The sequence below is a fragment of the Rissa tridactyla genome, chromosome 5, assembly GCF_028500815.1.
Source record: "Rissa tridactyla isolate bRisTri1 chromosome 5, bRisTri1.patW.cur.20221130, whole genome shotgun sequence".
Classification (NCBI taxonomy): domain Eukaryota; kingdom Metazoa; phylum Chordata; class Aves; order Charadriiformes; family Laridae; genus Rissa; species Rissa tridactyla.
This window is the reverse complement of record NC_071470.1, coordinates 66,316,327-66,344,241: the sequence shown is the minus strand read 5'-3', so window position 1 is coordinate 66,344,241 and position 27,915 is coordinate 66,316,327. Positions and strand designations below refer to the sequence as shown.

General features: G+C 37.3%; 1 protein-coding gene and 1 long non-coding RNA gene across 6 annotated transcripts; one reads left to right on the top strand and one right to left on the bottom strand.

The window, feature by feature from the left end:
- Nucleotides 1-88: 88 nt before the first annotated feature.
- Nucleotides 89-6,699, top strand: LOC128909962 (uncharacterized). 2 transcript variants are annotated; one of them, XR_008466569.1, is made up of 3 exons: nt 89-337; nt 576-737; nt 6,617-6,699. It is a non-coding gene; the product is annotated as an uncharacterized LOC128909962 (long non-coding RNA). The 2 variants fall into 2 exon arrangements; XR_008466570.1 differs by having other exon boundaries at nt 89-371.
- ABHD18 (abhydrolase domain containing 18) lies at nt 5,265-27,713 on the bottom strand. Of its 4 annotated transcripts, XM_054202572.1 has the most exons (14): nt 27,526-27,713; nt 25,265-25,413; nt 24,767-24,875; nt 21,358-21,442; nt 20,163-20,263; nt 18,391-18,469; nt 18,217-18,301; nt 17,389-17,416; nt 14,986-15,124; nt 12,916-13,005; nt 12,104-12,205; nt 9,502-9,880; nt 7,894-8,056; nt 5,265-6,867 (listed from the first exon to the last, which is right to left on the bottom strand). In XM_054202572.1, the coding sequence occupies exons 3-14, from the start codon at nt 24,856-24,858 to the stop codon at nt 6,816-6,818; spliced, it is 1,395 nt and encodes a 464-aa protein (XP_054058547.1). In that variant the 5' UTR covers nt 24,859-24,875; nt 25,265-25,413; nt 27,526-27,713; the 3' UTR covers nt 5,265-6,815. The 4 variants fall into 4 exon arrangements, with proteins under 4 accessions (XP_054058547.1, XP_054058546.1, XP_054058544.1 ...); XM_054202571.1 differs by lacking the exons at nt 18,217-18,301; nt 18,391-18,469; nt 20,163-20,263; ... (2 more) ...; nt 25,265-25,413; nt 27,526-27,713 and adding an exon at nt 15,529-15,617 and having other exon boundaries at nt 14,986-15,129; nt 17,389-17,455; XM_054202569.1 differs by lacking the exons at nt 18,217-18,301; nt 18,391-18,469; nt 20,163-20,263; ... (2 more) ...; nt 25,265-25,413; nt 27,526-27,713 and adding an exon at nt 15,529-15,617 and having other exon boundaries at nt 17,389-17,455.
- Nucleotides 27,714-27,915: the final 202 nt, after the last annotated feature.

Genomic DNA, 27,915 nt, shown 5'->3' with positions numbered 1-27,915 from the left:
GGGGAGGGCGGGGGAGGGCACCCCGTGCGTTATGACCTCACGGCGGCCGCGCGCGAGCATGGCGGCGCGAGCACACACCCCCTCCGCTTTCCGCGCCTTCCCCCCCCCCTTCTCTTAAGCATATACTTAAGTAACGCGCCTGTGAAATACAAGCTTTATGATTTCTTTATAAGCACCCTTGTTAAGTGACGTAGCCCGCTCTGAGCTTGTATTTATTAAAAAGAAAAATTAAAAGACGGTGCCAAGCGCCGAGCTCAGCCCCGCAACCGCAAAGACACAAAACTGCTGCTAAAAAAAATAATAAATAAATCGCCCGGCAGCTGCTGTAAAAGTGAGGGTACGGCTCAGTTTTGAAAATCTCGTTAGAATCGGTGAATTTTTCATTTTTATTTTTAATATCAAGGCTACTTTGTGTGAAACTGAAAGGCAGGTGAAGGGGGCGGGAGAGCACAAGGTGCTGCTCTCTATTACTGACACATCCAATTAAAGATGGTTTAAGCTTCTCAAGCAATGCTTACTGGAGATTTATATTTAATTTATTTTCATCTATTCCTGTACTCATTCAATACAACAAGGGCCTCAAAATGAGGATGAACACGTGTGGCTGAAGGGGAGTGGACTTCTCTGGTTCAGCACATCCAGCACAGCCTGGAGAACGTCTTCAAGGGGGACTTGAGAACCCACTGGGGTCTGAGGAGCAAGGGACTCGCCCATCATTTAAGCATCACGACAGACAGGTACCTTCACTATCACACCACATCTCCTCTACCTTCCTACTTTCCACCAAAGATCCCCCAGAAATCACCTAGCACACAGGCACTCGTACACTTGTTGGGTTTGTTAGGAGATTCTACCCCCACTTCTGCTGCTGCGTTATCCCAGAAGCACTGTGGTCACAGAGCAAGGAAAGCCACTACAGCCTGAAATTCATCACCCCTTTCCCTCTTGGCAGCCTCCCAGTGCTCCCTCCCTGGTCACACCTTGAGACACCCTTTCCTCTCCCGTTTCTTGCGTTCAGTCTCTCAAGCGACAGATGTAGGGCTTGTCCCTGTTTTACTTTATAAAATGTCTTCCAAAAAAATAGCCAACATCTCTTTAACAAACTAAGTAAACTCTTAAATAGGCTTTTATAAAGCTAGTAAAATGTTTTTTAAAATAGTGTCACAAGTAACCACATTTCCAGTTGTCTGGGGTAACATTATTCTTTGCTTTAATGAGATTGTATGCAGGTTTACCTCAATCAGAAAAAAACCCACAAACCCACCAAAAACCCACCAAACACCCACCGCAGCTCACTCCTCTTCAGGCACCGAGGCATTTCTAGGATTATTCTGGATCTGTAGGTCCAGTAGCAGCTCAGAAGAACAGAGGCCACTGTCTACAGCACTTCAACTGTCCCCAGAAGTGGCTCTGGATGCCTCCCGCCCAAGCCAAGTGTCACCAAGTCAGGTGTGATGAGATCACCTCACCTGGTGGAGGCCAAGGTCTACCTCAAAGAAGAACACGTCCCCCTCCCCCCAGTGCTCACAGCTTTGTTCAAGGTATTTGGAAATAATTGACCTTTTGCGGTCAAGGCTTGAAATTAAAACATCTACCACGATTGTTATGCTGCTATAACCAAACCACACCGGTACTTTAATGCACGTTTCTGTAATTGCAGACTTAAAGCTCCGAACATTGGTAATAAGGGAGGAGTTTCTCTTTTCATAAATGGAAAAAAAAAATAATACTGCTTCTAAGCACTTTTTGTACAAAAAGTGACACATGTATTCTTTCTTCATTTTAAATTTCTACCAAGAAAGAGAAAAAAAGGTAGAACGATTAAAATTAAAGCAAATCTTCAAACTCTTGGAAGCATTTTTCTTTGCGACTAAGAACTTGATTTTTTTGCCATAAATTTACTAATCAAGGACACACCAATTGCATATTGCAGTGACAAATGAATTTGAAATGGAGGAAAGCATTCTTAGTGAATAATTTTGACAGGGGAAAAAGGCAATATCTGTATATGTTTCTATCTACGTTCCTGAAAACAGACGTATCAGTCACACTACCCATTCAAAACCATTTTTACATCTTTTACTTGGTTTCCGAAACCAAATAAAGAAGTTAAGCAGAGGTTAGAGGGATATGAAAGTACAGAGGCCCTACCTAAATCACTGGTCAGAAGGGGATTAACCTCCTGTTTCCTCTTTTTCTCTTACAACCGCTAGAAGATAAGGAAGCAGACAGGGAGGCCGGCTGGGACTTCGGGAACATTGCAATGCTGCAGTGCGGGAACCTGAACAGACCAGGAAAAAAGCAGGAAACTGATTAAGGATTAACTCGGCAGGGGTGGGGGGGAGGCAAAAAAAACCAGTAAAGTTGACCAGTAAGGTGGCAGCTTGAGAAATTTTTGTACATAGTTGTTTTGCTAACTTTACAGTAGTAGAAGGCTTACTGTGCCTTTGATTGGATGGACTGGGCCTGAAGAGTATATAAAAAGCTTTTACAGTTGCCTAAGACTCATTTGTCCCTCAAATTTTCTCCACTCAGAAACTCTTTGTCCACTTTGCATTGTCCCTTTTGTTACTTTCCAGCAGGGTGAGTCAGAACTTCCTCGGGAAAACTCACAGTACTTTTTCCTTTGAGAGCACAGTATTTAAAATACTCGTATTTGTATATAACAATTGTTATGAACTACTTGAAATTTTAAAGCTGATGTTTTATCTTGTGTAGAAGCATCCAAGCATACCGGGAAAGATTGCAAACTACAGGATTGCATAATATAGTAGCGTTTTACTCATCTAATAGTTTTTCATGAGGAATTGCATGCCTACAGACTATAGGAACCTCCTTTCGATACTCTAACTTATCATTACAGCCGAGCTGACAGAGAACCTGACAGCTTAAGATAAAGAAAGTTCCCTGCCCAACCAACTGTAATTAAGATCAACATTTTAAAAAAAGCAACACAAGACAGAAGCAATTAAGATAAATAAACAAACTGCCTCAAAATATTAGCAGCTACCAAGCAAAAATAGGAGGACCCAAGGATTTTTACTGTCTAATCCACTATTTAAAGAGTATCTATACACATGCATATGACATTCCATCAAGACAAAGCAGCGAGACTCCATTCCTTCATATAATAGCATCTTTTTGCAGATTTTCTAGATTAATACAAGAGAAGAGATCTATCCTCGCTAAAGAAATTGTTGAGCACTTTTGAGGAGGGTGTTTTTTGGACTTGGTGGAAAAGCTCCATTCAACAATAATTCTGTTCTAGATGGTGATCAGCACTTCGAGAAACAGGGAAATAAAACACTACAAAAATAAAAATTACCTGGGTTACTCAGGGATAACACACCAGACCTAACCTCGCGCTCTGTCCTGAGCTGTTCCTTTCAAATGTAGACAAAAGCAACTTTTTTTTGGTGCATATAAACACCATCAAGACTCAAACATGCACCCACCAGTAATATTTAGAGCTATCTGTTCAAAGCAGCCTTTCAGCTAGCGTGTGATATTCCCATCCGTAGGACAGACTGCTACAGACGATGAAACGGCCTCCTCTTCTCCCAGAGGCAACACTCCAAAAACTCTACCACCGCTTTCCCACCTCGCAAGAGCAACAATCAACAGCAAGGGTGATTTTTTCCAATTACAGCTGGACAGTCCCGCAATACACTCCAAGTTTATTACAGTACGACACACCTTTGCTTGGAACACAGCAGCGAGCAGGAAGAAATTGTACAGATTTTAGACCCTTTTAAAAGTAGAAGGGATTTTAAATAAGTCCGGGGAAATTCTAGCACAATGCAGCCACTGAAAAAAAAAAATAAAACTGGAATCACAATGGTATCTTAATTAGGTCATACAAGCTTATTTTCTTTATTAGGTACTGCATGTAGAAAAACATGCAAGCAGTATCACTGTTTGTTATGTGAAGCTTTTATCTTATATTGTAGATTAACTACTCTTCTTGTGCTACAGTACTAGAAGGAAAAAAAGAAGGAGTACAGGATGACAGTGAGATGCATTTTGAACTCCTGTTAACAAGAAAAAAAAAAACAAAACCTCACACCCATTCTGTTTTGGTTTTTATTTATTATTTTTATTGAAAAACATTAAAACCAAAAAATGACCAAGGCCAGTTTTACACTACATTTAAGACATACAGAATGGCTTACCTGCTATTTGAATTTAGTGCAAGAACCTTATTCCAATATTTTTCTCATGCAATTGCTGGATTAAAATCACATTCTCATTTAACATCAAAATGGATTATTAGTAACACTTTCTTAGGATTTAGCCTTAAAATCTTGTTTAAAAAGTCAGTTTTCCAAAGGTTAAAAACATTTACACATCAAGATTTCCCCCTTTCATAGACCAGCTAATAGCTTCCTCTGTCTGATAACTGGCAAAAATAGACCACATAGCTCATTTTTCCTTTTTGTTATTCCAACTTGAGAAATTTGTTAAAATGCTTCTTACTGGGCTTTCATATTCGGCAACGTTATTTTAGTTATATAGCAAAGTGTGATTTCTCAGTCTCATCAGAGACCAGTCTTTCACTACTTGTCCTGAAAGCCACTCTCACAAACAGGAGTTACATTAGCAGGAATCTGCTTCTGTGAATAGTATGCCCTTTTGGCAAGTTAAACCTTGTTAGTAATACCAGCAGAACACTAACCTCAGGATGTCAAGTTCCCATCAGCTGTGTAATTCCTAGTATTGTGCGCTTTGAAAATATTTACTTTGGCATGTTATACTTTGTAGCCTAGAGAAGTTTATTTTTTTTTTGTGCTTACTCCCCGCCTTACAAAATCTGTCTTTTCTCTCTTCCATTTATTCAAGCCCTTTCCCTTGCCACCAGTTATCTCCCTTTCTCAGACCTGCAACAGGACACAATAAAGCACACAAATACATTTAAAATGTGAGATCTAAAAAAGTTGGTGAACAGCAGACAGTGGTCTTGTAAAACACTCTTAGTTGATGAATGAGCTTGTAAAATGTAGACCTCATAAATCTTTTAGTATTCAAGCCTTCAATTTTAAATTTCTAAGCTCACTTATATTTGATTTCAAACCTTCCAACATTCAGTGTTTCACTATATTTAAATGTGCTTCACACTTGCTCACAATAGATATAAATACAACATTGTCTGAAGAAATGATGAAAAACCACTTGAAACAAGCAATTTAACTTCCAACAGAATATAACTTCTTTTGCGTTTTCAGTAAATGTGTATGTTAAATAATTTGGGTTATTACAAACTGCTGCACTTCGGTTTTACCTGAACTTACCTGATTTTCAAGTGAACCATGATTTCTTCCCAGCTACTAGTCCTGTCTGCCAGACTAAAATTCAAGAGAATATATTTATATAAACTGAGCTTTTTTTGCTTCATACTCTGCCAATTCAAAACCATTATGCTAACCACAGAGATCAGTGAATGATTTGAAAGGTGTAGAAATCACATATTCCAAGAAATTGATAGATTTTTCTGTTTGTTTCTGGGTATCTCTAGTCATTACTATGCTAAAATTAATACTGAAGTGTTTCAGTTTTCAACTTCTCTGCAAATTAGCTTTAAAAGAATGTTACAAGAGATTACCACAAAATAACATGTGGACAGATACGATATACAGCTGATGCATGATAACAATTTATTCTACTGTAATTTATTGGCATTTTTGATCCCCAAAGAGGAAACAACAGACTTTGGATTTTCTTACATGCATTCATAACCCTAATTTTTTTTATTTTCCATCCAATTAAAAAAACAGTGTTGAAAAATAGGGAGCTAACCTAACTGTTTTGATAACCCTTAGTCTCACGTACATTTTTAATATTACACAGTGAAACTGTATTTTGCATATCAGCACTGAATGCACTTTAAAAAGGACCTCTGTTGAAATATTTCAACAGGTCTTTATAGCACCATAAAATCTGCTGTTGATTTAACTGCTTAGAATCAGACTCTTTGTGCCACTGCTTCTAAAGAAAAATTATTATATTTTTATTTCCTCTAGCATTCTATAAGAGTAAAATCTAGAAGAAACAGATTTTGTTATCCAACTGAATGCATGTAAACAATTAATTACTAAACACTCCATTTTTACTTATCCAGTTTTGTGAAACTGATCAATGAATTGCTACATGATTCTTCTGGAACTGCATGGTTAATTCAGTGGCAGAAAAATCTCATGGACACATTGAATGAAAATGTCTGTGTCTCACTCTTTATTGAATTTTGAAAGTCTCTTTTTGAAAGATTTGATGCTGCCCCTTCTATTATAGTTCATTTTCAACTCATAATAGAGAAAATCAACAATCAAACACAAGAGGCCTAGTGCTGGCAAAGCCATAGTACAACACAATAGGAACAGCAAGGGGAGAGGGAAGCAAGAGGAAATCAAAGTACCTGGAACAACGTAGAAGTACACTAAACACTTGACAGCATCTTAGCCCTACAGCAAATTTTACATTCTTTCAATACTTAGATTGGTCTGTTTTCAACTGATACACAATTCAGAATTTATTCAGAAATAAAAGAATATACAAGGTGATTAAAAATGAAGTACATGAGCCATTCATGCACTAACAAATGCTGCCGTTGTTTTTTTCACAGGTAAAGCTGAAGCAAGTGTGTCAGAATGGCACTTGGTTGAAATGAAGGTAATGATGGTACTTTACCGTTTTGGTAATTGTTACCTACAACAGAAAGTCAGTGACCATCTACTCAATGTTGCAAGAGGCTTGTTTTCCAAATATGAATTCCAGTAAGCAGAAGTACAAATGAGATCAGTTTTAATGCATTATGAAGATTTTTAAACTGCGTATTTCTGAAGGAAGCGGTCAAATGCATCATAAATCGCTTGTCTGAAACAAAAAAAAAAGAAACAAAGAAGATAATTTGTATAATTTGCAAAAGGGCAGCTACAAATGGCATATTTCCATATATTTACAAATGTATTTACAAAATTATCATCACAATTTCAAAACAGCATTCAATAAAAATGTGATATTAGGTAGTCTTTTCTGCTTCACTTATTTCTGGGATCTCTCACTTCAATCCAGTAATATATTTATGTTTCAGGAATGAGTGGGACTGTTTACCAACTTTAAGACAAGTGTAAATTTTAATGGATTAGGAATTTTCTACTCAACCATGTCAGGAAATGGGTCAAAGAGACATGCTTAATTTATAATTTTTGAGCAACTATCATAAAATATGGCTGAAGTTTTAAATAGCAATAAGCTAGTGGTTAGCATTGCTTGACCCAGTACATTGCTATTCCTTTTTTGTTGTTGCTGAGACTTCCTAAATGGGATATACAGTCTTACTAATTCCTTATATTTTAAAATCAACAGCACAAGCATTTAACTTTTTAAAACTAAGGAACTGCAGTTATGTAACTGTCTTCAGAAAGTCAACACCTCATATTACTAAGGCAAGACTTCATGCAAGTACAACTCATTTGCAGGAAAGCTTATATTTTAATTCTTATCTTCAATTATGCTGGTGTTTTAATTCTCAGAAGACAGCAAAAAGACGACAGCTGCACAATACAACATAAAGGGTCACTGCTTAAAAAAATATCTTCTAGTGTCCAGTGAGCAAACTAACTGAAAGCTTTTATAGGAAAACAAGAGTGAGAAGGATCATTCTTTGCCATTGGCTTACTGAATGATCCAAGCTATATTGCACCTCATCTTTGCTCATAAAATGGAAATGCTGACATTCTATTTAAGTTATTTCAGGTCTGATAACTTGTTCTTCAAAGCAGTATTTGGTATTTGTTGCTTTAGAGTAATTACAGACTTGCTTTTAGAAGAAAAATTATCTGTCTCAAAATGATGCTTTTAAGCGCTCAACTATTTTTGAAACTTTCCTGTTTACCTTACCTAAAGAGCCCTTGTTTGAAGAGGTAGGCACTGACATGACCTCCATCCAGATACCTAATTTCACATCCAGGCCAGATTTCTTGAAGACTGCGCACCCCAGTTCGAGGAATATATGCATCTTCTTTAGCTTGTACAACTATGATTAAACTTGGGTCAACTGGAACTAAAGAAAAACAGATCAAAATTGATTTAACCTAAGATAAGAAACAGAAACACGTCATCTGAGATTTCTGTTGTAAAAATGCTATTTCTAGATAGATTCTAGTCTTCCATTCAACTTTCCATGAAATCTGAACGTCAGGCAGATTTTCTGAAGCTCCTCTCTAGACGTACTCCAAGGACAGCCTAGCAGGGGATGCAATGTCTCCCAGACCACAAAGAGACCTGGGAGACAGTTGACACAAAGGTCTACATCGCAAGTGCATTAGGATCACAGATCCTCTTAAGTTTCAAGAGAGGTCAATGCTTTAGCTAAGTGATACCTGGATAAGTGTCTAGATACGTAAGAGTGTCTGTACTTAGATGAAAGCTTACAGGGTTTTTTCCGTATACTGAAAAAAACTTTTAAAGCTTTAAGGAAAGCACTTCACTGGTATTTGTCACAGAACATCCCTGGCTAGCAGTGATCTGGGACACTGTCCTAGTCAAGAAATCTATGCTAGTATAGAAATCTTTGGATATTTTTTTAGCATTTACCAGTGGAAAACTGAATGCCAGAATTAAAAAATGAGGTGGTACAGGGTCTCAATGTCAAGAATGTTTTGACATTCAGACACAACTCTGTCAGAAACCTGTCTGAAGTCAAAGTATGTTGTAGGACATGTTGAGAGACCTCAGTGCATACATGCAGAGTTGAACTATTTTGTCTGAAAGGTCTGCCGCAAAAGCAATTCCGAGCCCCCACTCCAGCAAAACCCTTCCAATCAGCTCCAAGAAGAAATCACTTGTTTGCATTGCCTGCAAGCGGGCCATTGAAAGGGATTTGTCCTAGACACCAAGAAACCCAGGTTCATCAGACTGAAGGCTCGCTGGGCTACAGCTCCCTGTGTATGCTATGCCTGTCTTGAGAAACACTATATTCACCAGACTGCATCGTCCCAGAAGGACCTCTGTGCATTTTTACTGGTCACACTTGTCCAAAAGTATCATTCAAGCTCAGTTCTCAGCTACGTAGGCTACTTCCTATCTGAAGTCAATATCAGATTTCTGCTATGAGATTAACTTGAACCTACTTGAAAAACCTATTAGCAGATTAATTAGATCTAGATATTACTCACATCACACAGATGTTTTGTTCTTTTAAATAATACAAATTTGCACTAACTCATAACTGAAAATAGCCACAGCAAGGCAGAGAAAAAAATGAGCAAAGATACCGAAAGGCAAATTTTTAATTCATTTCATCATTGGTTGGCCATTAAGAAGAAACAGAAAAACAACTAGCAAATGGAGTGGTACATAGATGCTAGTGAATAACACTCAAGATGTTTTCATACTTCAGCTAAGGTGCCAGCAGGTTTATACAATGTAGAATGAAGAAAATACCTTTCCTTCCATCGTATTTTGTTCAGTTTTCCAAACTGCACATTAAAACAAATAAATACGTACCTGAGAAGTTAGCTACGTGGGTACATTCATCCATTACTCCTTTCATGAACCTTAAGGATTCTCTCTGTAAAGTGTCACTCTTTCTTCTTTTATTTATCCTGTGTTCTTGTTGGCTGGTTAAGTTATTATTGCTATTGCTACTGGTTGAAAATGTTTGATTTATACACTGCATATTAGGAGCATCTTGTATTAAGAGTCTTTCTGATGAGGCACTTAGAGTACTTTTACTTGTGGTAAAGCTGTGAACGCCTTCTTTAGATACAGTCTTGTATGAGGAATCAAGGTCAAACATTCTGGAAGTCACAGCCACATCCTCCAGACTGTCCACACTGTCAGGGAAGTTTTTAACAAAGTCTTGTCCCATCTTGAAAGAATCCGTCTAAACAAAGATAACAGGTCATTTATTAAGGGTTTCTCCTTTAAAACAATCGGGTAATCTTATTTTTAAGATCAACTCAATGCTAAAAAAAAAAAAAAAAAAAGAAAAGAAGAAGATACAAACAGCACTGCTCACACAACTTGTTATTTTCAGCCTGCATGTCACTCAATTAAATCCTAATCATCATAACCTCTTGACAATTTAACTCTACATTTCTGTCAGCTTTAAAAATGCAGGAAGTACTTATGTATGGTAGCTTATGATACAAACATTTGTCTGTTTTTAATTCTGTATTAAACTCTGAATTTATAATTGCAGTCATTTAAGCTTAAATTTCTGGGCAAATAACTCATAAAAGCTATGCATTTCTCAGATTATTTTTTTTTCTACTCTCAAAAGAGCAGCCATGTCTTTTTGGCAAAGTATTAAAAAATTAACGCTTACAGCAATTTTTCATAGACTTGAAGACAGACAGACAATAGCAATAAACATATGTGTCCAGGTCTAACGTTAGGTCTAGGTCTGAAAAATCTATTGTCTCTAAACACTAGGAAGACACAAGATGAACATTTTGAAACGTTTCTTCTTCTCATTTCAGAATCATAGAATCATTTAGGTTGGAAAAGACCTTTAAGATCATCAAGTACAACTGTTAACCTAGCACTACCAAGTAACCACTAAGCCATGTCCCTCAGCACCACACCAACCTGTCTTTTAAATACCTCCAGGGATGGTGGCTCAACCACTTCCCTGGGCAGCCTGTTCCAATGCTTGACAACCCCCTTCTGTGAAGAAATTTTTCCTAATATCCAGTCTAAACCTCCCCTGGCGCAACTTGAGGCCATTTCCTCTTGTCCTATCGCCTGTTACTTGGGAGAAGAGACCGACCCCCACCTCACTACTACCTCCTTTAAGATAGTTGTAGAGAGTAATAAGGTCTCCCCTCAGCTTCCTTTTCTCCAGGCTAAACAACCCCAGCTCCCTCAGCCATTCCTCATAAGACTTGTGCTCTAGACTCCTCACCAGTGTCATTGACCTTCTTTGGACACACTTCAGACCTCAATGTCTTTCTTGTAGTGAGGGGCTGAGTGCAAGGGGACAAATATTTCCTTAGTCCTGCTGGCCATACTACACAAGTCAGGATGCTGTTGGCTGCCTTGGCCACCTGGGCACACTGCTGGCTCATATTCAGCTGGCAGTCAACCAGCACCCCCAGGTCCTTTTCCACCAGGCAGCTCTCCAGCCACTCTTCCCCAGGCTTGTAACACGGCATGGGGTTGTTGTGACCCAAGCGCAGGACCCAGAACTTAGCCTTGAAGACTTTCGTCTGCTCCATCAGTATTCCTGGAGCGTATTTTACTTAAAAATGGCAAGCGCCCCAGTAACTATCTCCACCCTAGCCCCTCCTCTCCTGTTGTAAGATACTTGAAAAAGGATTGTCACAAAGTACAGAGTCTTAGGAAAAAAGTTATTTATAAGAACTGGCTAGAAGACGGTGTTGCAACATACAAGCAACTCTCAAAAAGTTATCACTCCAATCTAAAAGAGTGGTGAGGCAATGAAATTCCCTTCCGGAAGAGTCTTTCAACCCTGGTCAAAAAAAGTCAAGACGGAAGAAAAAATGCAGACAATAAATTATATTTCATAAGAAGCAAGGAGCTAATTACAAAAGGTCTACTTCACGTATATCTTAACTGCCTGTGCAATAAAAGTCTAAAGCTGAGGGAGCACTACACATAGAAATAGAGAGATCTAACACTCTAAGCAAACTAGAAACGTAACTTAATGTTGCTACATATTAAAAATATTCTACAGCATTGAGTATTTGGAAGCAATTGCTTCAAAGGGCAATAAATCATGTTTTTATATTCACATACCAGGCTATTGGCTTTCCAGACTATAAAGCCAGTTACTGGGAAACATTATCTACAATGTTTTCATTGAAACCATTTTATGTTCCAGATTACACTAAGTGTGTAATCTCAGCGGAAAAAGCTTGCAGCAAGGGATATACTTAGCACACATTATACAACAAAATATTAGCTTCTGTTTTTCAGAAGGTTTTCCTTCAAAGATGAAATTTATCAAAAGCATAAGGAAACAAGAGGCAAGCATGTTTTAGGTAACAATCAGCTACTTTTAATGGAAGTAAAAAGAAGTTACATTATTTGTTAGATTTGCACATGTAAATATTAGCAAATAGGGAAAATAAACTATACTTACACCACAGTATTCAAGCATTTGAATGATTTCTTCTTCATAAACAGTTTGCGTAAAATACTGCTTCTCTAGCTCTCTCCAGTTCACTGCCTTGCTCAACACACCCTGAGATTATAAACACAAGCATCCAGTACATAAGTAAAACCCAGAGATCAATCTAAAATAACAATACACAGAGAAAATTGATCTGTTCCTCTCTGTGACTTGATTTTTCCAGTGGACTTCTGCCCAAGTTTCCAGATAACCCTTAAAATTATTGGAATCAAAGCATAAGCATATATGGTAACATAGGACATGGAAACCCACCTCCCTTTAAAAAACAAACAAGAAGAACCACAAAAAAAAAAAAAGCAGAAAACTTAGGGTTTACACACATTTAGACCAGGTTAAACCAATGATGAGTGTGAAAGCCAGTCTATTCATTCACTTACTCTGGCAGCAGGAGTGAAAACAGGTAACCCTCATGGTAGTAGCAGCATTACCACATAACTATTTAAGCCAGGCTTTGAGCAGAAGAAAACATTTTTTCACGGTTTACTCCCTCACCTTCCCACATTCAGGCCAGGACTCTAATTGCTGTCCCACAAACCAGCCCCAGCTTCTAATTTGGTACATGACCCACTGAAGTAGCTCAAAGCTACCTTCCTTATCATGTGTTGTATATCCTGAGCAGGAAGGGTGGGTTTTGCCACTAGTCACTAATAGAGGTTGAAGGGCGATGAAATGCCCTAACTGAAAAGGTGAACGTGCCCAAACCTTTTAACGTACATATCCGATTACATTCTAGATTATTAACAAAAATATATGTTAATTACCGTAGTAAAGACTGCAGAAGCTGTTGACCAGGAAAGACACGGAATCAGTGGCAATGGTTTAGGCCAGTTTGTCACTGCCAGTGAAGCCATCTAGAATCAAAGGCACTTAGTACATATTTTAATACTGAATTCACAATATGGGAGAAAGAACTCTCTCACCTTCAATTTATTTGTTTATACAGCATTGAACAATATGCAGTGTCAAAGTAGTTAAGCACTGTGGCAGCTAGATATATTTTAGGACTAATTTCAAGGCTGAATGGATTTTTTGTTATAAGAATCGCCAATGGAATATTTATTCTGACCTTTTTAGTTGTTTAAAACCATGAAAAACATCTATAAAGCCTTTTCATCAGGCTCTTGCAAGCTTATTTCAAGGCAATTTATGGAAGGACTATTTAAAATTCTATACTTTTAAAATTTGTATCTGGAAACAAAATGTGGAAGCGAAGTAATTCAGCACATTCCGTGGACTTTTTTCTGTCCATTAAAGTTTAAATTATTACTTTTACATCAGTTCTCAGAATACATTTTTGTGAATATTGTGCTTATCCCAGGAAAAAAAAAAAACAACCAAAGCAAGCAAAGAATCTTAACATACAGAAGTTCCCTATATGATATGTTCTTGACAAGTTTTATTTTACTGCTCTAAACTGAATAACAGTGTAAATCCCCTAATACAAAATACACCATGTCTATGTCAGATGTTCTAATAAATGGATTTAGACAACTGAGCTACAATTCTATTCCAATTCTTTTTTATTAATGAAAAGTTACAAGAACATATCTACATTCTGATAGCTAGAAAGTCTGACTTGTGCCTTTTTAATTCCGCCTCTCCCCATCAGTAGAACTGAATTAACGCTACCTACCTTCTGTTGTAAAACACATGCTAAAGATGATCAACATAAAATATGATTTATTTCTCTGGTTTTAAATTGTACCAGAAGTCCTGTAAATCAGGACTAGCCAAAACCTTATATTCTTAGACTAAGAAAAAAAATTTCAAAGGCGTTTCTAAACTTACTCTCTCAGATCCTGCCTCACTCTATACCCATGCTGTTTATCACCATTGATACAGGATACAGTACTCAGTTATTCCCATAGCATTTGCACAGCATTTGAAGTGTCCTGCATGGTTAGTAGTGCATGTACCAGTTTGAGAATTCCAATCCAACTTATAAATAAGACAGGGAAGACATGTTTAACACAAAAGTTGTTGTTTCAACAGGGTGATGTTTATGTAAATCAAAGGTGATTTGTACATTTCCAACATTTAGAGTTATAAAATTGTGCTTTGGCGGAAAATTATTTCCATTTAGTAGCCACTACCATTACCAACATTATTTACTTCTCTCCTAACAACAAACAAACAAGGATCAGCAAAATAGAGGTATGTTGTTTTAATAAGCTTTGTACCTATGTCTCACAGACCAGTGATTACACAAGCAGTAATATTTTAACTTTGTACTAGTCTTTCAAGCATCTTACTAATACACTGCTGTTTTAGTTTAAATATGCACAGTATCATACAAAAAATCCTACCCACCTCATCACAGAAATTTTCTCTAATCGATACCAATGATCGGGGAAAAAAGATGAGTTGAGAACAAAACTGACACCAAAAGCCACCTCAATTACAACATGCCTACAAAGAAGAGGCGTTTCACACAATGCATTCAAACGCAAAAGTTTAAGCAAGAAGAATGGAAGAAAAGAGGGAGAACTAGCAATTGATCAGTACAGACCTTCTTTCAGAAAATATTTACCTCCCCCCTCTCTCTTGTAAAAAAAAAAAAAATCACAATTATATGAGAAGGTTATATTCACATCAAGCCTGTCAGGAGCTGGCTGACAAAGGGCTCTATGATTTGTCAGTACTTATTGAGGAATATACTAATTCAGCACCACAGAACATGAGAATTGCCAACAATTTGTTTCTCATGACTCTAAATGTTTATTTTAAAGTACTTCTGAGAGGAATACTATAAAACAAATTGCTTCTGTATGCTAAATGATCAAATGAGAAGTTAAAACAAAAATTACTGAAGAGGAAATATAAAAGCTTACATGTCCTCCCATGGATATTCCAGTCATCCCTAGTGGTCCATAGCCTTCTCTCTCTAGCCAGTGCAAAAGAGCTGCCGATTCTAGAACAAGAGCTCCTCCCATCACAAACAGGTCCGAGACATTTTTTAAACATGACCGTCTTTTCTCCCCAGAAAAGGAAAATATAGCATTTACTTTCTAAGATTAGATTTTCACATTTCTCATCATTCTATACATACTTTTATACAATGCCTGATCACATTCCCCGAGAATTTTGGAGCTGAACTTCTGTTGATTCAACAGGAGAAAAAACAAGTCCAGATTCTCTGGCACTTGTACTTTTTCATCTAAATGAGTACTAGGAACAGACACCTGCTAAGCTTTAGTGTAATACCACTAAGAGCCTGGTCTTCTAGATATTAACAACATTAGAATCTCATTCGCAGTAATCTTCTGTCCTGGATAGTTATAATGATCTTTGAGAAATAGAATCAAAGTGATACAGTCCTAGGCACACACTATCTAGTTTGCAGAAACAATTCTTTATTTTTTTTTCTTATTTACCTGTTTTACATCATTGAAAAATTGCACACAACATTTGAAGAGCAATCAGTATGTCAGCTTTGGAAGCACTCATCAGTGTCACTGTAAGACTGAAATTGTAAAGTGGGAAGTTTGTCACTGTACTGAGAAATTCATGTAGTGTACTACAAAGCATTAAAACACAGGAGAAACACAAAAAAAAAATAGACAGCTATTCAGCTGAACCATCAGAGGGACTCTCAAAAAGGGAAAAAAAAAAAACGTATTTTACAGAGCAATTAATACATCTCTAATTTGGGACGGAGGACTGTGTATTTTCAGTATCACACAGTCAGGTTACAAAAGGCTACTGGCCTCTTCTGACAGTGTACAGTCACATTTGAGACGCTCTGAAGCACAAGGACAAAGCTTACTGTGCCAGCTACAGAGAAATGAACATAGCTGCCACAGGCCAGTATTTATAAGCTAATGTAATTCTTTCCTACAGCTTTGTTATGAGAGAATCCTCAGCCCTCTCCAGCTGCTATATTTATTAAACACTGTTACTAGCATATTGACTAAAACCACTGCTGCTGGTTTGTAACCTTGTATCGAAGAGCAAAAATTACAGCCGGGGTATTAGACTGAGCACTTCCCTTTTAAAGAATCCTTCTCTATATCATACATACACTAAGCTGTCAAGCTAGGCAACTGAGAACGGAGTTAGAAATATCCTTGCCAAAATATTTAATTTATTCTTCTGCATCAGATCCTCAATAACTGGAAAAAAAACCCCACCAATGGGTATATTCCAGCACACACTCTCTCCTATCACTTTCCTATAATCTTGCACTTCTAAATGCAATAGTAAATCTATATATGTTTAAGCGGTTTTCCTATCAAAAAACAATTTTACAACAATCACCTTAGTAAATGTAATACGCTTTTTTTAAAAAAGCGGTTCTTTGTCAAAGTAAACAAAATTCAGCATCTGCTCTGGAGAAAAACTAGAAACTATTTTTTTAATTAAAATTTTCTTCATTTAGGAAATCCAAATGATGCAATCTGAATAAAATCTAGAAAAATCTAAGATTCTGTAGTGTGAGACAGTGCTCCTGGAGAAGTCCTAATACAATGGGCAAGTTTAAGAATTTAATCAATCACTTTCTATGCATCCTCTATTCATGTTAAATACCCAAGTTATGTTTAAAAAGGATTAAAACACCAACTCATATTTGGACTTTAAGAAATATTGGTAAACTGAAACCACAGCTTTGCCTCAGACAGACAGCCTGGTGAATTCTGTTTATACTCCAGGGGTTTGGAAAATCTGAAAAGCAGAAAACCAGGACTGCCTAATTAGGCTTCTAAATTCACCTTTAAGAAACCAACTGAGGGAGCCAAGTCTTGTAAAATACTGAATATTGTAGTTTTTGCTGACTAACAAACAAGAAACACCAGATTTATTTACGTCTGACTGCGGTCCCCTTAAAATATCTTGGAAAAGCAAACTCTTGGCAATTATAACAGGAAAGTACACTATCTGAACAAAGATTATTCAGAGTTGACTGAAGTACAATTGCAGCTTTTGTACATGCACAGTTGTGAATTAGGAAAATAAACTGCTACTTGCTTACATTCACATTCATCTCACTCTATACTGCAAGTTCATCTTTTGCAAACTTTCCTGATCACTGTGATCTCTTCATGCAAAAAATGACAAAGCAGCCTACCAAAAGGTAGACAATTTCACATTAGCAGGTTACAAGTGGTCCATGCTTGAGATTTTTTTTTTCTTAATAAGCTATCAAAGTTTACACTAGTTTGAGCTTCTTGAGGAAAGAAAAAAAAAAAGCAGTATTTCAAAAAGACAGTATCCATGAATGTAACGGCAATACTTACAATTGATCCTTAGGTTTTCTACAGCCATGTAGAAGAATCAAGTTAAAGAAAGTAAAAAATTTCTATATAAAAACTAGCAATTAAAATAAAAAATAAAGTAAAATAAAATAAATCATATACATCAATACCATACTGATTAATTAAAATTTGGAACTTAAATTTCAAATGTTTAACAGGACTTAAATCAAGTTAAATGTAGTTTGATGATGTACTTTGCAACGTAAGATTTTACTTTTATCAGGTAGGAAAAAAGTCTAACCAGAGAGCATATTTAATAAAACGGGATAACAGTGTTATAGATGTTACTGATAAGTTGTTGACAGGACAGAACTTAACTTTTTTTTAAAAAAATAAATCTTAAATGTTAAGTTTCTCAAAAGCACCTGAGGTATCAAAGGGTTGCATTTGAGAAGGAAAGACAGGAGAGGCAACTTTCTTTTCTGTCATTAATACATTCAGAAGTCACACAGTATAATGTAGAACGAATGCATAGTTTTCACTCTGTCATCACTAAAAAAAATCCTATCGGTACTTTCATCAGTACACAGATTCATATTGGAACTTTTACTCTAATGACTACAGTAAGAAGCTGCAGAAGACATTTTCAAAAAAATCAGAAAAGCAATACTTGGTGTAAAAGTAGCATATTATATTAACTGTGTTCCACATTGTGTTTTATGCAATGGTCATACTTTGCTCTTTGCTTCTATCCACTGAAAAACCCACTGGAAAGTGATCCACAAAGTACATATTATACCAGTGTGATAAGTTTTCTACCTTCTGGAGAGAACGTCAAGAATGAGTATCTTGCTTTCCACACAAGGATATAATAAGGATTTTCTAGCAACAGGGAAGCCATACAGGCTTCTTTAATCATTGGGCGTGCCATTAACGTGCGTCTCCTCCAGAAGTGCTAAAGAGAAGATGTAGAAACATATATTAAGATAAAATCTGATTATTTAATTTCTTGATAACAACCAATTTTACATTTTACATACTCACGTGATCTCCAGTGCCTGCTAAATGAATGCACACAGGTCTGTGCTTGCTATTCCATCTTCTGGGTATGATAAACTGAAATCTATGGCAAACAAACACCTATTTTAACAAAGTAAGTATATCTATTTACAAGCCATGCCAGAGAAATTAATTTAAATCAAAAAAAAAAAAAACCCAAAACACAGAATAAAGTATTTTCGTAACCCATGCAGGCAAACTGCCAGTGATTCTGCAATATCATTTTTCATAAACACATCTAGCAAAGAAAGGAATCTGAAAGTAGGACAGAATAAATGCCAAACAAGAAAAGGAGCCAAGCCGAAAGATCATGTTCCTAAAAAAGACCACTACCTCATCAACATAATTTAAATTTTGCAGAGTGGAGAAATGGAACTTCAGATGAAAAGCAGCCTAAGCAAGAATAACTACCGCTGCTAGGCAGCATTGCTATTTTTCTCCTGAGGAAACAACAGCTGAAACTGAAGATTAAGAAGAGCGATATATTTAAATTAAAAGAAAATAATATCAAAAACCAAACATACAAACCATGAAACTATTCTATACACCGAACATCAATCACTTGATGTCTTCTGCTGCTACTCAAGTTACTTACAGGCTAACTACTTGGGGAAAAAAAACAAATCACTTCGAAGCTACTAGTATTTTCCCCACAAGATGGAGCACTGTTACGTACAACAGTGTTACACAGCGGAAAAAAAATATTCCCACAATAATCTTAAGGGAAATGTGTAGAGCATTTCAAAACTGTAACAATCCTGTTCAATGTCACCGTTAGCATAACTTGACTACAAACTGTAAGAGAACATAGATAAGGAAACAATTAGTACGCTATATTTTCCAGTATGGTACTAATTAGTCCAATAATGCTAAGAGACAGTTTCTTTCTCTAATCAACTGAGAGGTGGAAGAGAACTGATATTTTGACTATCAAAGTTTTTCTGACATTCCTTAGTGTTACATGTTTAAGTACACATAAAAGCACCAACCAGTAATATTGATAACATTGACAATGCTAGTATCAATTTGAGCAGACAAACTTTTATTTTTAAGATATTACACAAAGCTTGGAAAAAAAAGATTCCATCATGAAAGTTTACCTCAAAACTAAAAGCAAACAGAAGTTATACTCTCTTTCCAAAACTACTCCTCAACTGCAAAGCAGAGTTAGTGTAAAACTAGCAAAAATGCCATGACTATTTAGGATTGTCTAGGTTTCTGTGAGGAATTTTTTTTTTTTGCTTGACAAGTAAGAAAGGCACCGGATTCTTTTGCTTCAATTAAATGAACTTACTACTTCAGGACACATACAATATTTTTGTATTCGATGTAAATGGAAGGCTGGAATGGCTCCTTCAAATACAATATAACATGCTGCTTTCATATAAACAGCTTCTCCTGCTACATATAAACCAAACAACAACTTAATTTCCAGCACCCTGCTCATTTGGAAAAAAGCCAAACAAATAATTAAAAAAACAAACAACTGGGTTTTGTGCAATATGATTTCTACACTCAAAAAAAAAAGAAAGTCCCCTAGCAAAGGACATACTTTGCTAGGGGACTTTTATTTTTTTTTTAACTTATTTGCACACGAATTAAACTATCATATGAATAACACTTATTTTCACTTTTGAGATCAAAATTTTACAGATAATTATTTCAATACATTAGTTTCACAATAAAAATATTATAGACCGTTCTCATTTCTCTGCAGTACTAGTTTCAGAAAAGAAATACCATTTGGTTTCTCTTACCTTGCTACAAGAGATTCAACTGGCAGGATACCTGGGACATAATGAGCCATTGGGGAAATGAAGTGCCCCTCAAGGATTTTACAGTCAGATTGCTCTTCAACCTATAGAGAGAATGGGACGATAGCAGCATATTTCATTTCAGTGTTTAACTTGCTCTGAAAGCCAATCTCTTAAAATAGAAGTATTTCTTATAGGATAAAAATGCACTTAGAAAAAAAAAAACAAAACAAACCCGAGGTCTACTTCAAATACAAGGATACACACGTTATCAACACAGGCAAGACATTGGCTTCAAACTTTGCTTTTATTAAATGAATCAAGGAATAAAGTGTAATATTTGTCCCACTTAAATAACCTCCATACCACATACTAAGTTTCAAGCATTTTTTTGAGCTTTAAGATCTGACATCCCAGCTACCGAACTATTGTATTACTGGGGAAAAAATAAATCAGTATCTGTACAGCCACCGCTTTTTTTTTTTTTTGCTCCGTTTCCTTCCATTCCGCACTAGGAGCCCATGTGACCGCTCATTTTCCCATCCCTTCCAACCCCATTTCACATTTTTTGCCATTGCCTCCTAATTCTATCCACAGCAAATTGTTCAAACTAGCAAACTGCTAAAGCATTTAGCTTGCCACAGCATTGACCACCAGCGCATTCCTTTTTTAGAACTACTCTTCATTTCTGATCCCTTATTCACACTTTCTAGATTGAAAAATCTTCAGGGCAGTGATTCCTTCTATCTGCACACCTCACTGGGAAGCACGGGGCCTCCTTTTTTCAATCAAGAACATTTGAGAACTCACATTACATTGATTTCTTTTGCCTCTACAGCCTCACTCCCCTCACAGATAAATTCTAACGTCCTTTTCTTGATACAGAGCAACTGGGAACACCAGTGATGAAGTCAGTTAACGCCACCTGTTAAAAACTGCTGATCAGCAAAAGCTAACTGAATATTGTCAGAGGTGGATTCACCACCCAATCACTATGTAGTCCCTAACTCGGGTCCCCGGTTCCCATCCCAGCAGCAAGTCATACTGTGATAACATCAGACATCAGGAAAACGTAGATCCAGATGACATCAAGATTCAATTCTTCTATCCTATAAAAGCAGTCTGGCAAGTACTAAGTTAATTTCACCTTCAGGAAAATAAATTTAGTTTAACTGCATTGTCTTTTTCTTTTAAGTACCTTGTCAATGAACACTGGGTAATCTTTCGAAACCAGCGTCTGGCATTTTTCCCTGTTTCCAATAAGCTTTCTGAATTCAAATATTCTGTTGAAAGGAAACAAGTAGAGAAGATTCAACTTTTAATCTAAAAAAAAAGAGAAGATATATATATAAAATTTCAGGAGCTAAAGCAAGCCACAAAGAAAATAAAAGTTATGAATCCAGCTTTACATTTACAGATTAATGAGGCTACCATAGGGTAGGTATATAAGAATATTTTTAAGTTAAAAAAAACAAACAAACAAAAAAAGGGGGCTCAAGTACATTGCCTGCAATTGCACAGCTCTTCAATAGTATTTTACACCTGGTATGCTGAAAACCTATGTAATTTTTCAGGGTCAAATTAAGACATATCAATCTCCTACACTTAAAGATCCTTGTAGCCACATTGGGGCAACACAGACTGAACAGGTGAAAAACCGGCTGGACTGCCAACATCAAAGCATAGTTGCGAATGACCTGAAGTCTAGCTGGAAACAAGTTACTTCCAGCACTTCGGGATGTTCATGAACAACACAAACTGGAGGGTGACGCTGATAGCTGGAAGGTAGGGTTACCATTCAGAGCAACCTGGATAAGCTGAAGAACAGGCCAACAAACACCTAAAGCTCAAAAATAAAGCTGCAAAATCTTGCACCTAGGACAGAACAGCCCCGTGCAACAATACAGGCTGGGAATTTCCCAGATAGGTAGCAGGAAAAGGCATGGGGTTTCAGGTAGAGAGCAAACTAAACACGAGTTAGCGGCACGCCCTCGCAGCCAGGAAGGCCAATGGAAGACCCTTTGCGTTTAGCAAGGCGGCAGCCAACAGGTCAAGTGAACAGGGTTTGCATTGCCCAGGGAACAGAAAGTAAGGAACAAATCTAGTTACTTTCTTCTGCTACTTAAAATGGGCTCCAGAGCCTTACAGAGAAAATGAAAAAGACTTTTCTCAGAGGTACACAGTGAGAGGACAAGTGGCAATGGTTGCCTGTTGCAAAATAAGAAATTCCTACTGGAACACAATGGAAGTTGTTTTGTTTTCTTTTCTTTTTCACAGTCTTAAGTACCAGAAAAGATTACCCAGGGAAACTACCAATAATCTCCATCCTCAAGGGACTTTCAAACCCCAAATGGATGAGGTGCCAAGCGACTTGAATCAACTAAGAAGTCAGCTTTGTTTCAAATGGGATTTGGACTAGATACCCTCGAGATGGCCCTCCCAACCTTAAACACTCTATGCTAAAAATAACTTGTTCGTTCTTATGGTTGTAAATACATACAACAATGTTTCCTGACCAACTAAAACAACAGATTTGGGTGCAAAGTACAAAACAACAGTATAACAGAAATGATCTGTTCATCTTCCCAACACCAGAGAAAACTAAACCAAAAGGATGGAAAGAAAATCCAGTTTACCAGCATATTAAAAATAGCTCTACTATGTAGCCTTTCCTTTTCTTATACAGAACAGCAGGCATATTAAGTACTTATGAAAAAAATAAGGGTAAAGGTATGAGACATTAAGCGTGGAGGTTAAGCTAATGAAGAGATCCTAAAATCCTCTAAAAACACTGCATTTATGTATTTGCTCTGCAGTTAGGAGGATACGGAAAGCTAAATCTCGCATGTGTTGAGGAATTCAACTCTTGCTAATGAGTTGAGGATAAAGCATTAGGATATCAACAGTCATCACATCAAGGGTATGCACATAAAACTTCGGATTACATCTAGGCAGGGTAGTGTGTAACATCAGTAAATCTCAGTTAATGCTTGAAGTCTAACAAATTTAATAATTTCTTCTAATGGAGCTTCACTGTGATTTTTAAAAAAAAAAAGTTAACGCTGACATTGTTTCTGGCACAACAGGGCATGCATACTAGGGAGTGGTAGTTCCTCCCTCCACTAGACAGCATGAGGAGTCAGGAGGAGGTGGTATTCTTCCTTCTTCACCCAGGTGAAGCCAGACAGCTGGGGAACAGCTCACCTTCTTCCCATACAGGGGCAATACATAGAACTCATTCTTCTTCCACTTTTCAGACCAGCAAGCCCACCTCATGTTTCCCCCCCAGCTTTTGATCTCATGTGAGAGGTTTCTTCTCTCACTATGAAAAAAAGCCATAGCTGATACCATTATTACTACCAGCAATGCTTCTTTATAGCTGTTTGACATAAGTATGATTACCCCTGCAGACCCCATGCAAGAGAAAAACCTTGCCTAGTATTGCAATAGCTAAAAGCAGAATTAGTCAGAAGTTCCCCTATATAGCACTTGCACTGGGGGGGAAACGGTAAGTAAAAGTTCACCACGTCTCACCAAGAACCTAAAAGTTTTTCAGGGAGGGTTTGATAACATTGAAATGTCCCATTTCAGATACACACACGCACACATGTAACAGAATACAGAAATGCTGCAATCAAAACAAAATGCACATTTTTTGCTTTTTCCAACAAAAGTAAACTAAACATTTTACAAATCCAACATTCTCATTTTGCAGGAAAGTCTGCTACTTGAGAGAAGAATCAACTGAAGACAAGACATACAAAGCAATCCAAGTGCCATTTTAAGATTAGATGTTATGAAGCTAACCAATGTTTCACTTGGACTTAAAAACAAACACAACCCCCCACATAACTCCACTGCTATCCACAGTGAACAAAATTTTATTCCAGTATTTTTAAAAAAGTTTTCTTTATTGATTTTTTCAAATACATAAGAATTATCTTATTAAATGCAGATTTATCATTTCCTATTTAAATACAACATAATGCACAATATACATATTTGGTCACTTAATTTTTAAACTTAAGAAAGGCAAGTGCATAAGTTCCAAGTGTTACTTTTAATAATTATTAATAAAGTCAGCAAATATTTAAAAATCGAGAGGTACTTCCATGTTTTTTTTTTATTTTCAAGACATCTAAAAAGAAGGAGTTCACTACTTTGGGCTATGAGAGAAACTTCTGATTACATCTTACACTTTTAAAGCTCATTATTACTAAGAAGCTACAGAAAGCTAGCAAGAACCTCTTTAATGTTAAACAGAACTATTCCTATGCAAAAGTTCAGCAAGTTTTGTTTTTAGAAAACACTTTTCAGAGATGCTGCTTGAAGTATGTTATCATACATGCATAAGTGAAAAACATTGGACACATACATTCTCTCAAGAAGAGCCTCTTTAAACACAAACACTTAGCAAATCCCTTTAAGATTTGTTTTAAATCCAGCTCCTCCCTTGGTATGGAAACACATGATTTCCTGAACAAAACAAACTTTAGGACTTTTTAAAAATACAAGATAGTAACAATTGTTGGTACTTCACGGGTTGCATTTTTCTTTTAATATAAAGTACTGTTTATGCTGTTATTTTTTTTTTTTTAACAAGTCACCTTTTCAGATCCTCTGGCTTTCCCCATCCTCTGATGAAAAGCTTAGTGAGGAGAAGCTTTCTGTACAAGACATCTAATTTACTCACACCCATTAGCAGCAAACTGACATCTAGAAAAAAGAACAGGTAAAAATAAGGCATTTAAAGGGGTTAACATGAGTGGCAAGTTCATTGATTGTAACACAAAGTAGGTTCTTATTCTGGTATCTGTATTAATGAAGAGCCACAATATTTTATTCCAAAGAAGTAAACAAGTATCTTATCTTTCTTTCCAATTTTCTCCCATTTCTTTCCATTTTTTTTCCCATTTCTTTGCAATTTTTGCCAATTAATTTCTTACAGTTTTGAAAATTATGCTCCCACTCCCTTCAGGGAAGAAATCATGCCATCAAAATCCTTACCAGTATAATTTTTCTTTCAGCAAATATACTAGCTCAAATATAGCCAAAGGCAACAATGTTTTAGGAAAGCTGAGTATTATTTTCGAAACAATACTTACTGAAGTAAACAGGGAGCCACTACTGTGCTCTTCCAATGAGGAAGGAAGAAAAAAAAAAAAAAAAAAAGAGAGAACACAACGCAAATCTGGTTTCTTGGTCAGTATGATACAGGTTATTCAATTAAAAAATGTCCAGGATCTGTGTACACCTAAGAAAACAACAAATTTAATAATCATATACTTGGTCAGTAAGTTACCTTCAACTATTTTCTAGTATTTGCAGATCCCTCAATACTAAATGGTCTAAATAACTTCATAACCCTCTAAAAGAGTGTAATTTAATTTTTTTTTTCATTTTAATCCAAAATTCAGTTATTCTTCCACATTTTAATATGGTCATTCTTAAAATAAATTTGTCTGAATATAACAAGTTAAAATTGTGGTCAGATTAATAAATACATTCCTTTGCACTCCTAAGAAGCCAATACTTAAGAATCAATATCTAGAAAAAAGAAAAACACTTTTACAAATGTTTTGATGCTTAACAAGGCAGCCTTGCGTGTTTTGTTTGGTTGTTTGGGTTTTTTGGTGGGGTTTTTTTTTAATTATTAAAAAACAAAAAAAAGATAGAGAGAAAACATTAAGATGTTCGTTTTGCTATCAGTTCAAAGGCTGGCCTGATGAGTTCTCTCTGTTGCACTAAGGGAATGCCAAAACAAGTTTCTAGACAAGTACATTATACTTAAATGCAACATTGATTGAGGTGAAAGGGTTGTCTCATCCTGTATTCTATTTCATTGATTGAATAAAGACTCTAAAGTAATTCAGGATGTTTCAATTAATCAGATTCAAGATTAAACCACTACTGGAAAGTGTACAGGAAACACTAAAACAGAAAAGTATTCTAAGTGTGTGAAGTATGTTGTATAGAACTTCACAGAAATATTACTGAGATAAAACTGGGGTCATCCTCCCATTTTATCTTAGTAACAAAAGGGTAGGACACGCTTCAGTCACTGCCCATCAATGTCCATGTGGAAAGACAATTACAAATACTTTGACTATCAGAAAAGGCAAATCCAGCTGTTGTAGGCTGAAGTTTTATAACTTCACGGTAGAAATAAAGACTGCATTTTAGCAGTGAGAGTTTGACCTTGAGAAAAGAATCAGCAGAGCTTGCTTTGGAATGCAACTGGATTTCCACCACTTGATACCACACACATCACATAATGATCCCTTTGTAAAACAGGTCAGCTGGAAGCAGTGACCTGATGAAGATGCTGCATAGTTGTGTAGCCCAAGAAATAGTACCTGTGTTATGAATATTCAATTAGTATATTGCTAACAGGATAAGCTTTACATAATTGTAAGTTGTGAATAGAAACTGTAACAGATACAAAGGCACATTAAGTGGTCCACTAAATAAAAAACCCTACATTTTAAAATAGTGTTTTCCAGAGGAGACAACAAGAAAACCTAGAGATAAATTATAACTAGGCTTTCGCTCTGGGAACAGTGCTTTTCTTTGCTTCCAGAACCCTCATAATGTATACTAACTATACATTTTTTATTTGTACACTTTTTTCATAGGAACAGATACAAAAATTCATCCAAAATCCAACATGCAAGAGGTCAGCTATTCATTTTTATCCAGTGTGTGCAGCTTCAGTTACAAGAAAAACACCGCTGGAAAGTACATAAAGGTTTTATTAAAGGCCGGGTCTACTGCTTCTATACATAGAATGTTAGAATTGGAAGGGACCTTAAAGATCACCTAGTTCCAACCCCCCTGCCATAGACAGGGACACCTCCAACTAGACCAGGTTGCTCAAAACCTGGCTTTGAACATTTCCAGGGATGGGGCATGAATACGGAACAGCTCCCACCAAGAAGTTAAAGCCTGAAAAAGCCAAGACAGTGTATCTGTTTTAGAAGACTGATACCTTAACTTCCCTGCCCTATTACTTTTTAAAAAAAACTCTCTTCCAATTAATGTCAGGTCATGCTTTTTTTTTTTTTCCTTTTCCCTCCAATAGAAAAAAGATGACTTAAAATAATCACAAAGAAGTCACCGTAACAAGTCAGAAACAAGCCCCACAGTAATTTCACCCACAGAGGAGCCTGCGGATAAACAAAGGGGCCTAAGCCAGAAGTTTCGCTATACCGAGCGGCTGCCTACCGGCCTCTCCTCTCGCTCCCTGTTTGGTTATCAGCGGATGGGAAGCCTAACCCGAGCGCTGCCTGGTCCAAAGTGCAGGGCTCCACAGACGGCGCCCTGCCGACCCCAGGCTGCAGATGACACACGCACACAAAAACCTCACCGGCGGCTTACGGAAACCCCCTCAGGCCACCGAGCCCCAGGAGGGGGACCCAAGCGCTCCCCAGCGCGGCCGCGGGGGGAGGCGGGAGGCGCCCTCGCCCAACGCCCGCGCCCCCTCAGCCCCCACGGGGGTGACACCCAGCCCGTCCTCGCGGCAGGAGAGGGGTCGGGAGCCCGCCGCGGGGCGAGGGGAGCCCGCCTCGGCCGTCGCGAAGGTCACTCACCCGTCGGGCCCGGCGCTGAGACACCTTTCGGGCGGGCGGGCGGGAAGGCTGAGAGGAAGGGCGGGACCAGCCGCACGCGCGGGCGGGCGCACGTACGCAGGCGCTCGGCGGGGCGGTGACTGTCCCCGCCCCCTAGCACGTGACCTGGGGCGGCTCAGGAGGCCGTT

Excerpts from the sequence above, each read along its gene's own strand:
- ABHD18 (XM_054202572.1), bottom strand. The coding sequence starts at position 24,858 with ATGGGTGTGAGTAAATTAGATGTCTTGTACAGAAAGCTTCTCCTCACT. Across the intron at positions 13,006-14,985 it reads GAATATCCATGGGAGGACAT|ATGGCTTCACTGGCAGTGAC; the intron begins GTAAGCTTTTAT and ends CTTTGATTCTAG. Across the intron at positions 12,206-12,915 it reads CTTCTGCAGTCTTTACTACG|GGTGTGTTGAGCAAGGCAGT; the intron begins GTAATTAACATA and ends TTATAATCTCAG.